Source organism: Cydia fagiglandana, chromosome 26 (genome assembly GCF_963556715.1).
Source record: "Cydia fagiglandana chromosome 26, ilCydFagi1.1, whole genome shotgun sequence".
In the NCBI taxonomy this organism is placed as follows: domain Eukaryota; kingdom Metazoa; phylum Arthropoda; class Insecta; order Lepidoptera; family Tortricidae; genus Cydia; species Cydia fagiglandana.
In genome coordinates, this window is record NC_085957.1 from 4,005,650 (window position 1) to 4,019,464 (window position 13,815).

At 36.7% G+C, this 13,815-nt stretch overlaps 1 protein-coding gene and 1 long non-coding RNA gene across 3 annotated transcripts; both read left to right on the forward strand.

Moving 5' to 3' along the window:
- Positions 1–412: 412 nt before the first annotated feature.
- On the forward strand, positions 413–9,077 carry LOC134677362 (origin recognition complex subunit 1-like). 2 transcript variants are annotated; one of them, XM_063535797.1, is made up of 6 exons: positions 415–625; positions 1,896–2,342; positions 3,150–3,344; positions 7,121–7,429; positions 7,577–7,600; positions 7,730–9,076. In XM_063535797.1, the coding sequence occupies exons 2-6, from the start codon at positions 1,904–1,906 to the stop codon at positions 8,815–8,817; spliced, it is 2,055 nt and encodes a 684-aa protein (XP_063391867.1). In that variant the 5' UTR covers positions 415–625; positions 1,896–1,903; the 3' UTR covers positions 8,818–9,076. The 2 variants fall into 2 exon arrangements, with proteins under 2 accessions (XP_063391866.1, XP_063391867.1); XM_063535796.1 differs by having other exon boundaries at positions 413–625; positions 7,577–9,077.
- A 505-nt stretch (positions 9,078–9,582) lies between these two features.
- Positions 9,583–11,593, forward strand: LOC134677640 (uncharacterized). Its single transcript, XR_010100070.1, has 3 exons — positions 9,583–10,158; positions 10,364–10,398; positions 10,664–11,593. It is a non-coding gene; the product is annotated as an uncharacterized LOC134677640 (long non-coding RNA).
- Positions 11,594–13,815: the final 2,222 nt, after the last annotated feature.

The following is a 13,815-nucleotide window of genomic DNA, read 5'->3' on the forward strand; positions in this document are numbered from 1 at the left end:
TTAAAAACGAAGTTAAAAGCGGCAGATTATTAACGTCTTTGCCTAATATACTTTTTTATAAAGCTCATGTACATGTAAGAAAAAATACATATTGTGAATAATCCATAATTAGGTAATATGTGATGTAGTAAGGTTGTCTATCAATTGCTCATTAAATTAATTATCAAAACACATAGTATCTACATTTCTTTCATATAAACATTTACAACAGGCTTAGAGGTAAGGCTCAGCGTGGGTGTCGTGATAGTTATTGCTACCTTATAGTCAGCCTATTTACCATGCTAGAAGCTATATTTTTCAATTTATTGATATCAGATTAGCTCCTGCTTGTTATTTTTATTGATTACAGATGGTTACATTCATTGATATTGTAATATAGTACAAGGCCACTGCGTCCTGTAGGTTATTCTTTGAAACTTTAAAGTGACACGGTTCTAACTGAAACCAGCGTGACGTTCCGTGTACATTGCCTTTACGAGCTGATTTTGTTTTACGAGAGTGTCTTGAGACGAACTTTGGCTTCTTCCTTATTAATTTGTGTAATACTACCAAGTTGTCTCATGTTAATTTGTTATCTTAATGTATTAATTGGCCGCGGAAGTGATTTTGCTGTTTAGAACTGCAGGTAAATATGTTTTCCAAATGTAGTATCACACTCTGTTTCTACTATACAATTTTATCGCACTAATTTCAGGTTTAGTGACCTAAATTGCTACTTAAATACATACAAACGTTTATATAAACCTATATTTTGTGCTGAGACAGCGTTTTTTGGAAAGGCGTATAAACTACATGATTTTGTGTACCTACTGCGTTGATACGTTCAATCGACCAATTTGCACTACCTACCGCAGTTGTTATTGCATTGAGTGAATATAATTTAAATATAATAATACTTCTCTTTTTCTCTCAGTTTAAACAATTGTTTGTTTGTTGCCTTTGGTTTAAGCTGTGTATTAGATAACTGGCTTATCCTGACATAACAATACAATGTTACAACATAACAATGTTGTTCTGAGACCTCATGCTGCAGGCATGCATGGCTCAAGTCTGTAGTTTAATCTGTTAAAAGGTCCAAGATTGTTGATATTGGCATAGGTATTTGAGGGAGATATATTAAATTGTTTTAATTCAAGTGTTGAAAAGTAGCTTGTTTAGCAATTATAGGTAGGTAGATGACATCATCACAACATCATAGTTGATTGGTATTTCATTTAATAGTTCCAACATACTTAGATAATTTCTTGTTGTGACTACTCTCATGGTTTTTACTTGTACTCTGTTGTAAGAGCTATGATTATTGAATGGAGTGTTGAATGTTTTCAATAAGTACTGAATGGTCTGAATGTCTATTGAAATTTGACATAGTACATAGTAAATTAATGATATACAGGCTAGACAAGGGTTAAATTTAAAAGTCTATATTATTGTGAACACTTGGGCATTACAATATATTGAAAAGAAAGGTATATTGATTTATTTGATACAGTTTCCCATCTAAATATCTGTATAATTGTACTATTAGCATTTTTCAGTATACAGGGTACAACCATACAGTACAGCCATCATTACATATATCAGAGCAACTAAGGTGCTCAAAAATATCTGTATTATGCTTTGTTCAGATATTTGTGACCACTTTGGCCGCTCCAATATATCTGATGGCAACTGTATTATGTTTTATCATGTACAATGGGACCAAACCCAAAATCCCAAAAAAACTGCTGAAACATACATCATACATATTAATTTGCCTCAAGTATAGTTAAAAAAAACCCCAGTTTTATCATAAGTTATCTGAATGAATAATATTATATTATCTAATCTCATATTGTGAGGCTCTTCATAGATAATAAACATTATTTTTGTTAATAATGTATGACCTTCTGTTCTAGGAGTAAACATGTCTTCCAAAGGTCAAACCACAGGCAAAGATCCAAAACTACCAAAAAAAGAGGTGATGGTGACACGCCACAAGTCAGCCCAGATGAAGCGCCAACTACGAACCAAAGATCGGAGCATGAAACACATAACTGACCTTCTCAAAAGCCCGACAAAGGAAACCCTGACCAAAACTGCACCGGTAAAGAAGAAGTCACCCAAAGCTAAACAATCATTGCTACAAAGCGTACAAAAGATACAGAATCTACCGCAAAAGACTTTTAAGCTGTCAAAAGTTCTGCGTAAAGAGATTTTACTTGCGCAAGATGAAGAGTACCATCCGAATAAGAGGAAACGGAAGCTGACGGTTAATAAAGTGGTTTTAAAGCCAAAGCCAAATATGAAGGTAGTTGGGGAAATAGCTGGGTCTGTTAAGAGGAAGTATGCAGTTCCACTTAAGGGTAAGTTTGTTATGCCATGTTATAAAACGAAGTACCCTGCCGCGGCTTTCTGTATGTTCGCGATAAACTCAAAAACTACTGAACGGTTTGATTTTCTTGCGGTTTTCACCTATCAATAGGGTGATTCTTGAGGAAGGTATAGGTGTATAATTTGTTTAGGTTTTGTGTAACCCGTGGGAAACCAGGGCACACTGTCGGACTCGCCCACCGAGGGTTCCGTACTTTTTATTATTTGTTGTTATAGTTATAGCGGCAATAGAAATACATCATCTGTGAAAATTTCAACTGTCTGACTATCACGGTTCATGAGATACAGCCTGATGACAGATGGACGGACGGACAGCGAATTCTTAGTAATAGGGTCCCATTTTACCATTTGGGTGCGGAAACCTAAAAATCAAAATATCTCATAGCTTTCACATTATTTATTTGATATTATATTATAGTATTTAGGTAAGGATAATGTAATGATTGATCAGATTAGCTAAATTAAGTGCAATAATATACATAGACAACCAAGGTACCGAAACTGAATACCGGTTAATTTGTATGAAAAATATACCGGTATTTGGTCCCTGTATGGATATAATGGTTGTTCTTGTCTATGTGCCAGCGTGATAAAACGGTGTCCGTCACTTTTTATCCCACGGTGTTAAAAAGTGACAGTTATTTTATCATGTGGATAAAGATGGATGAAGTTATCCATAATACACCGGCTGGTTTAATTACATTCTTTAAGGTCCTAATTGAAAACTATCTAACCTATGGTATTTTTCTGTCTTTTAAATATAAAATATCATATTTCAGCCTACGACAAACCTGGTTTAACACAGCCTGAACACACAGACTCCGCTACGCTGTCAGCGAAGTGTGTGAAGCTGAGCATGGCAGAAGCCATCCAGATCATGGACGAGCAGCTGACGGACGAGGACCTGATGGAGATCCTGACCTGCCCCAGCCCGGTGTGGTGGGAGGACCCGCCAGATGAAGACTATATTGAAGGTAACGAGACAGAATAAATACATAGATTGCTCTTCTTCCTACAAAACCGAAGTTTGATAGCAGTTCAGGGTCGAATCATGCTGTCCCTTTCTAATTTATGGCACTATTCGGCTATTTAGGGTTGTCAAAATTCAAGCCATCATCTTATCTGTGGTCATGCACGCAAAGGGGCGTCAAGTTGTGTCAACCCTAATAATTGCTCGGAGCAATGCTGAGCCGAACGGAGGAGTTTCACACCCCAGACGAGACATTCTCCTTTGTCATATCTAATTAGGGATTCAGATGCTAGATGGAATGTGAAAACTTGCTAAAGTGTGGGAAATGTTGCCAATTGGCAAATTGTTACTAAGCCCTTCACAACCACAAGGTGAGCAACCCGCGGGGCGATGGATACCCTGACCTTTTTTTTTTTAAGAGGGGAAATGCTTTACGCATACCACCCCGGCGCGGGGACGGGCCGGGATGGTTATATGGGACTCCCTGTTGTGGGCTCATGAGACCCCAGGTTTACCCACTAAAACCCCTCTGTTGCCGCCTCGCTGCTATACGGCGAGGTCCCAGGAACGCCGAAGTACTCTTCCGCAACCTCGCCAGAATGGATACCCTGACCTGCCCCAACGCGGTGTGGTAGGAGAACCGGCCTGATGAACTATAGATAGATATATCTTTATTTGGTATTAATCATGGATCCATTACATCAGCGGTCGGCAACCTTTTAGCAGCCAAGGGCCACATAGTAGTTAACGAAGATGACGCGGGCCGCACTTTGGTGTTATTTGTGACTTTAGCAGACATTTTGTCGTTCGTCAGTGTTACATTCAAAATAGCCAGGGAGGCTCGCGGGCCGCAAGCGAGAGGTTGGCGGGCCGCAGGTTGCCGACCGCTGCATTACATAATAAAAATTAATTACCAAAATTATAATAAATTAATATTGTACATGTTAAATTATTCCAATTTACGTAAAAAAATAATGACAACAATTTTAAAATATAATAATAACTTATGTTATGTTATAAGGTGGTATGATGATGATATGATAGAACCGTGTGACCCTGGCCAAGATGGCGGCTGGAGAGTGTAGTACAGTCATTATAGATTTTGACTCGTGAATAATTAGTTCTTGGATTTTTTTTTCGTAGGTCCCTCGGGGGGGTCACTGGGAGTGTAAATTCAAAAAGTAGGCTGAATCAGGCTCCTGCGTATATTCGAAAAATTGTTTTTTTTTCCAAAAAAACGGTTTTTCTTCAATAACTCGGCCATTTTTGATTTTACAGTAAAACCGTAAGGACAAAAATTGTAGGAAATTTGATTCTCTACAAGTTAGTCCAGTCATTATATCCAAAAAACCGACCCTTCCCGTGAATAATCAGTTCTTGGATTTTTTTTTGTACGTCCCTCGGGGGAATCACTGGGAGTGTAAATTCAAAAAGTAGACTGAATCAGGGTCCTGTGTATATTCGAAAAACGGTTTTTCTTGAATAACCCGGTCATTTTTGATTTTACAGTAAAACCGTGAGGACAAATATTGTTCAGAATTTGATTCTCTACAACTTTGTTTCCCTTCATTTATGCCGTAAAGCGTGGAACATAGGAGATAATGATAATATTTTGAATTTGTCGCGTTTTTCAGGTTTAATTTCTAAAATATCGATTTTGGGGGAAAAAAGGTGGGAACCAAAATTGTTCAGAATTTGATTCTCTACAAGTTTAGTCCTCTTCATTTATGTCGTAAAGTTCAAAATAAACGAGATGTTGAAAATATTTTGAATTTGTCGCTTTTTTCAAATTTTATTTCCAAACTATCGATCCTAGAAGAAAAATTGTGAGGACCAAACTTGTAGAGAATCACATTTTCTAAAATTTTTGTCCTCACGGTTTTACTGTAAAATCAAAAATGACCGAGTTATTCAAGAAAAACCGTTTTTCGAATATACACAGGACCCTGATTCAGTCTACTTTTTGAATTTACACTCCCAGTGATTCCCCCGAGGGACGTACGAAAGAAAATCCAAGAACTGATTATTCACGGAAGGGTCAGTTTTTTGGATATAACGACTAGACTAACTTGTAGAGAATCAAATTTCCTACAGTTTTTGTCCTTACGGTTTTACTGTAAAATCAAAAATGGCCGAGTTATTGAAGAAAAACCGTTTTTTTGGAAAAAATACATTTTTGGAATATACGCAGGAGCCTGATTCAGCCTACTTTTTGAATTTACACTCCCAGTGACCCCCCCGAGGGACCTACGAAAAAAAATCCAAGAACTAATTATTCACGGGTAGGGTCGGTTTTTTGGATATAATGACCGTACTAAGTGGAGCAGCTGGCCGTTTGACAGCATTTCTGAACTGCAGAGGGCAGCACAGGAACACCCTGTTTATTGTAGTGAATTATCGATATTAAGAGAGTTTCACACGGGTGTTACAAGATAGGACACGCAACCGGGCGTACATAACTAGGGGGTTGTGCACAAATCACGCGAGGTGTTTTCGGCCCCCTTTTTGACCCCCCCTCCCCCTTGGTGACATTTGGTGAGGTTTTTGGCTACCCCCCTCCCCCCACACAACCTCACGTGTATTTTTTTCATTCGACCTAATTTTAAGATAAATATATAGTCTTGTATATAGAAAATCGTGTTTATTTTTATATTTTCGTCAAATAGACTCTCTATTTTGAAGTGCAGAGTGAAGATCTATGTTTAAAGAAACCGAGAAAAAGTATCTACTTATGTGGTAGGTTTTTTCTTAGTTTCGTTCACTGTAGAATAATACACGTGAGGTTTCCTTTATACCCCCCTCCCCCATCGGACCTCGCGTGATTTGTGCACAAGCCCTAGGGCGCAGCACCTGCTTATAGTTGTGCCGTTCTCGAGAATGTTCCCAATTTACTGGAAATGTTCCCAACTTAGTGGGAATGTTTCCAATTTACTGGGAATGTTCCCGACCGAAAACATTTCCCATACCAAAGGGAGAACGTTCTCGAAAACGGTACAACTCTACACATACACTAGGAATCCTCTAGATCGAGTTTAGAGCAATTATTTCATGCAACCGATGATGCCAAAAATGCGGGGGTGCGCGGGACGAGGTGAGCGAAGTCCCGTGCCATGATTGGTCCGTTCAAAAACACGGACGTCACACAAAGACACTTTCGACTCGAACATGGAGTAAAATTACCGTATGCGTGGCAGAGGGGGTAGCGCGACTATGCTAAGTCTGGAGGATGTTTCGTCTGTGACTCTACACCTGCTTATTGTCGTGAAGTGTCAATTACAAGCTTAAAGTTTTTCTAGAAATTAAAAACTTTCACAAGATTTCACTTTGAAGTTTCCGAAATTTTTCCATGTGGGAATTTCGTGATTTTGGAATCTATACTCGCATTATGCATAATATCTGGGAGGCCGAGCTATGCTGGGAAAACATACAAAAACTCAAAAATGCGCGTTTTTCAAGATTAAGACTAACTAGATCGATTTTTCGCCCCCAATAATTCCTTATAGCAAATTTCATCGATATCGTTAGAGCCGCTTCGGAGATCCCCGAACTATGTATATAAATATACAAATAAATAAATAAATAAATAAATATTATAGGAAATTCTTACACAGATTGACTAAGTCCCACAGTAAGCTCAAGAAGGCTTGTGTTGTGGGTACTCAGACATACAGAGATATACAAGAATGGCTCGTTTAAAGTTATAAGATAACATAATTAACAAAACATAGTAATACTTTACTATAGTACGTAAAAGTAATATTCTTTATTTCTTTATTCCAGAAGCACTTTACACCAGGTCTCCTCCTGTCACTGAATCGAATGATCGTCCAGCAACCCCAGCACCAATGGAAGTGGACGCAGATGAAGCTGAAACCGATACAGGTAAAATTATCCCAATACCTAATCTGAGTGCTAAAAGCGATAAGTTTCTTAAGAAGAGATCTAAACTTGAAGATTTACTGGGCAATATCAAAGATAAAAGTAATAAGCAAAAGGCAAAAGCAAGCAATGAAGACGTTATGGTCATTTGCTCAAATTATCGTGCTAATAATGAGATTAATAAAGATGTGGCTAGTAATGAAATTAAACGTGTGGCTAATAATGAAATTGAAGATGTGGCAAGTAATAAAATTGATGATGTGGCTAATAATGAATTTAAAGATGTGGCTAGTAATGAAATTGAGGAAGTTGTGTCTATTAATGAAAGTGAAGATGTGGCTAGCAATGAAATTGAAGATGTGGCTAATAATGAAAGTGAAGGTGCGGCTAATATTGAATTTGAAGAAGATGTGGCTAATAATGAAATTGAAGATTTGTCTAATAATGAATTCGAAGAAAATGTGGCTAATAATGAATTCCAAGGAGATATGGCTAATAATGAAATTGAAGATGTGGCTAATAATGAAAGTGAAAAAGACGGGGCTAAAAATAGAGAAAAAACAGAAATGAAATTGTCTGAATCTGATGATGAACTCATATTGCATAATAGCAGTATGAATGAAGATGAATTGCTAAAAGATTTAGAAAATATGGATATTCCTATAGCCGATGATGTGATAGTTATAGACGATGATGATGATGATTTTTTAGAGAAGCCATGTGAAAATACAGCACAAGAAATTAAAAAGGAAGATAATGAAATAACAATTACTAGTGATACTAATAAAGAATCAAGTAAAGATACAGATAATTCAAAAGAAGAAGTGCCAAAAAACTTACCAGCGCTACAAAAGTGTAACTTAAGTGAAGATATAGCATCCCCAAAGTCTTTAGATAGCTTAAGTTCGAAATCAAGTGTTGTTTCATCTAATAAAGACATTGATAGCATATCTGATACTAACGTAAGATTTCTTTTAGAAGATGAAGATGAGAAAAATAAATTGGTTAGCCAAGACAATGAGACAAATAAATGCAATAATAATGAATCAACTGCGTCAGATAAAGAGGCGATTAATGATATTGATAATGTAACAGTTTATAAAATAATTGAAGAAATTAGTGATACAACGGATACTAGTAACGATAATGAAAAAGCTATCCCAAACGATAATATACTGAACATAGTTGACGCGAAACTTAATGATTATTTTAAGAAGTGCAAAAAAATCTATTCAAAAAAGATTAAAAAGGAAACGGATATAAATAAAAACGAAATGGCGCAGAATGGAGATGCAGATTTTTTGACACTTTCTTGTGATAAATGCAAACCTACATTTAAAAAGGTATCCGAGAATGAAAACGTCAAGTATTGCTTAAAATGTTCATCGATTTTTGACTCGAAAGACTGTACGTATTGTATTAAAAAATTGAATGGAACGTGTGTACCTTGTAAACTTAAATTTTGCTGTGCAAGTTATTACAAAAGTCATACAGAGAGTTGTTCTAAACTTAGGAGTATATGTAAAGATGCTGAGGCTGCTGAAAAACTTGATACACTACGGGTATTGTTTTCCAGTTATATCATAAAACATAAATAAATTCCATCAAATCTACCACTGTGTTGCCAGTAAAATGAAATGTTTCATTTTACTGGCAACACAGTTAAGGAGTATATGTAAAGATAATGTAATCCAGTAACTTTGTCGAATTTTGTAACCTGGCTATTTTGCGTCAAATCCGGTAGTTCTGATTTTTTGCAGGCTTGTTTATGATGTTGGCCCAATGAATAATCCAAGTTTGTGACCTCGAGCGCCGAACGCAACTTTGTCAAAAATCGAATAAACCGCATTTTTTTTTAGATTTCGGCGATTATAACCCTAAGTACTAGTTTTTGGTAGTAACTTCCTAGGGCGTTTTTAAAGTAGACTAAATTTGCTACAATAAGACAATAGAATTGTCTCTGTACATCACATTTCAAAAAAAATATTTTTTTTTTTCAAATGTATGAGTGCCTTTTTTGAAAAAAAAAATATTTTTTTTGAAAATAAATATTTTGTAGAACGTTGCGGTGATGAATTCCATATAAATTACCTACCTAACCCTTATATTATAGCTAAGAACTGATGTAAAATTATAAAATTTTAAAAGGCTTTATCTCGGAAAATATTAGATGTACAGAGACAATTCTATTGTCTTATTGTAGCAAATTTAGTCTACTTTAAAAACGCCCTAGAAAGTTACTACCAAAAACCGGGCAAGTGCGAGTCGGACTCGCGCACGAAGGGTTCCGTACCATAATGCAAAAAAAAAAACAAAAAAAAGCAAAAAGAAAACGGTCACCCATCCAAGTACATACTGACCCCTCCCGACGTTGCTTAACTTTGGTCAAAAATCACGTTTGTTGTATGGGAGCCCCATTTAAATCTTTATTTTATTCTGTTTTTAGTATTTGTTGTTATAGCGGCAACAGAAATACATCATCTGTGAAAATTTCAACTGTCTAGCTATCACGGTTCGTGAGATACAGCCTGGTGACAGACGGACGGACGGACGGACGGACGGACGGACAGCGAAGTCTTAGTAATAGGGTCCCGTTTTACCCTTTGGGTACGGAACCCTAAAAACTAGTACTTAGGGTTATAATCGCCGAAATCTAAAAAATTGCGGTTTATTCGATTTTTGACAAAGTTGCGTTCGGCGCTCGAGGTCACAAACTTGGATTATTCATTGGGCCAACATCATAAACAAGCCTGCAAAAAATCATAACTACCGGATTTGACGCAAACGCAAAATGTATAATTTTACTGTATTAATGAGGTTTCTGAAAAACTTGATACACTACGGGTATTGTTATCCAGTTATACCATACATCATAAACATAAATAAATTCCATCAAATCTACCACTGTGTTGCCAGTAAAATGAAACATTCTATTTATAGTGAATATCCTCCTAAGGCCCAACGTCCTACCTATAGTACTTCTTCAGTACCATGAAATTTAAACCATATTCAATTGGAACAGAGTTGCATTTCATTTGTTTCGTTAAATATTCAAACAAATAAAAATCAACCCTATTTCCTGCACTATAGGTTCAAATTTCAATGGCAAATTTTGGGTTTTGCATTTGTATGGCTGGGCCTTAGGAGGATATATTATTGGCGAAAGAATACACGTAAGTGTAATGACTTGGAATAACACGCAATTAATTAATGCTGTATTCTTTATTGGAACACTAATTTATCGATCTTACAATCAAGACGCCATATTGGAGAAGAGCGAGACAGCCCACAGATAAGAGCGACCATAGGCACTTAAAGCTGACATACACGAGTATATCACACTCTCCCCCACCAGTTTTAAACAGTTCTTGTAATAATTAACTAGATAATAAATTATTACTAATTATTATTATTAATTTTCATTTAATTAGTTATTTCTTGTAGAAATAATTTACTACTAATTTTAAATTCAACATTTAAATGCTTAGTTTAAATAATCGGACATATAAAAAAGTAGTTTTTTAATTTGTATTGAATCATAACTATTTTGAGGTAGAATTGTTCGTATTGAAATGGTAACCCTTCCGGTCTAAACAACATTACTTTTCTTGGTAGATTTGACAGAATTTATTTGTGAATGATGGTATAGTTTATAAATAGGTCTAGGTTAAAATTTTCTAGTAGCATAGCCCTGTCAATCCCTAGAAATGTGTCTTTTTTGTAATGGATGGATGCTCTGGATGCCAGACCTTTAAGCCAAATCTCATAGAAGAAATTTCTTTCTGTATGCACTTGAGGGCAATGTCCCCCGTAGCCAATCAAATAATAAAACTAACTTATCATTTCATTTGTTTTCTAAAATACTGCCATAAACAAAAATAACTGAATGAAGTGAATAGGGCTTTATTAAATTGCACAACGGGACTTAATCGCGTATTTAAGTTTTGAGATTAATACTACTAGGTTGTACCACAGAATAAATAATAGTACTAGGTGCAGAAGACTGACTCTAACAAAACGCGTCTGTCACGATCAGCACAGACATGGCCGCTAGGTGGCGACAGCGCCACGCGCCCTTAATTTATTATATAATACACTCAAAACTCATCGCAGAGAGCTTGTAGTGTATATCTTAAATAATTGTCATTATTATTAATTATTAAATAAATCGCCTTTGTAGCTTTATAGCGCTTATAACAGCTATTATATATAGTTCGTTTATTTAGCATTATAAATATTTTATAAATTGAAAAACACTTTAAAAATAAGTCACGGCAAATAATACGATCATTTATATTCTTCTGCTTTCATATAATAATAGTGATTTATTTATAAAAAGAGTTTTTCAACTATTATAGGACATGTCAAGATCGCTTAGGGGCTATTCATAAATTACGTCATTTCAAATTAGGGGGGGGGGTCTGGACATCGGATGACGGTAGCATGCCTTAGGAGGAAACGGGGTCCTTCGAAGCATGATTTTTGGATGATTTTAGGGGGGGGGGGGGGGGGTCAAAAATCGATGACGTAATTTATGGACAGCCCCTTACCTTCTTTCTAATGCAAAAAAACGAACTGTATAAGTTCGCCAGTTCGTGTAATGTAATGAAACCAATACCTCTTGCTCAATGTAATTAATTTATTTTTAGGTTAGTTTATGGTTTCTTTTTTCAAGAAAAATATTTGTAATAATTTTTTGATGATTTTTTTTAAATTAAATGTATTAAAGGGATTTTTTAAAAGTTAAATGTGCAGAAATTGTTGATTAAATCAAGTCAAAATTGCTGGATATCAATTATTTTGGGCGATGATTTTTGAAGGAAATTTGCATAATAAATGTATTCGGCAAATGTACTAATAAAGTATGTGAGAAAGTGAATAACCATCCTAAATATATCTTGTGATACACCTTTCATTCGTTTTTATTTTTAATTTTTAATTATTATGATACGGAATTGTCCAATTTGTGTAACGAAAGTGAATGTTATGTGTAGAGTATTCTTACGAAATAAAATACTGAAGTTACTCTTAGGTATCTCATGTGTATCTCGAATTAGTTATTTAGCTATATCACTGTAAAATACTAGTACTTAAGGCCAAGAATAGTATTAATATTAGTGGCAATAAAATATTAAGAACTATCACTTTTTTATTACCTATTTTATACCAGGTTGACCAAGATGGCGTCGCTCTCTCCAAAGCTCGTACCCCGTTCTGATCTCTATACTAAACCAAATACTATATAATAATAGGGCCATAGAGAAATACAGTACTGATAAGTACTGATAATTCCGCTACTCGATGCTAGATGTCGACTATGAAAGTTGCTATGGAAATACTAATATTTCTGGGACCAAACCTGATGTATGGAGTGAGCACTCTTGTATTACTTACTCTATGATAGGGCTATTTAATTATCTAGGGCTAATACATTATCATAGGGGTTAATGAAATAAAACATAGTATTTTTTTTTCTAGCCTACTTTGGTGCCCCATTGCTGGGCAAAGGCCTCCCCTCGTTTTCTCCACTCGACCCTGTCATCGGCATTTTCCCACCATTTGGGGTAGAATGCGTCCAAGTCGTCCCGCCATCTCCTTTTCGGTCTGCCTAAACTCCGCCCTGCACCGTCTACTGTATTCCGTGGGTCCCACTCAGTAACCATATTGGCCCACCTTTCTGGGTGCATGCGGCAGACATGTCCGGCCCAGTCAAACTTAAGCTTAGCGGTCTTGACGCCTACATCTACAACTCTAGTTCTGGAGCGTAGTTCCGTGTTTCTGATTCCATCAGTTCTGCGAACACCTAATATACTACGCTCCATCGCGCGCTGGCAAACCTTGAGTTTAGATTTTAGAGCCTCGGTTAATGACCAAGTTTGTGCACCGTAGGTTAGAATGGGCAGGATGCACATGTCAAGGAGTTTGCGCTTGAGACACAAGGGAAGGTCGCCCTTCATTAGCGCTTTCATGGACCAGAAGCTCTTCCAGGCGTTCTCGATACGTCTATCGATTTCGATAGACCGCCTGTTCTCGAAGGATGCTATCTGGCCCAAGTAAACGTACTCGTCGACATATTGTATATCCTGCCCATCCACCACAATGCTGTTTAGCTTGATTGGTCATCAACTGAGTTTTCGCTTTATTCATTGTAAGTATTTGGTATTTTAAATATGTATTTTTGTTTAATAAGCGAATCCGCTTTGCTCGCGCGCCTTGCACTGCTCCGAATCAGGTTGACCAAGATAGAAACTCATAGGCATTGACATAGATATCTCAGGACTGGCCTTACAGGCAATAATAATGAGGCATGACAGGGGCCAGTACAGCGGTGTGACACTGCTACAACGCGATTGGTTGATGAGTTCGCATAACCCGCGCGATTGGTTGACGAGTTCGCATCACGCGCGCTATTGGTCGCAACTAGTTACGTTAGACTGCACGATTGGCTGGAATTCGTAAGTCACACCGCTAAACTAGTACCAGTTTTAGTGCCCGTAAGGCCAGTCCATAGATATATACGTTAATGCTCATAGGGCTATTTAACCTTTTCGACGCCGTGTCAAACATAAAAGCTGTCACTATGCTGTCACTTCGGA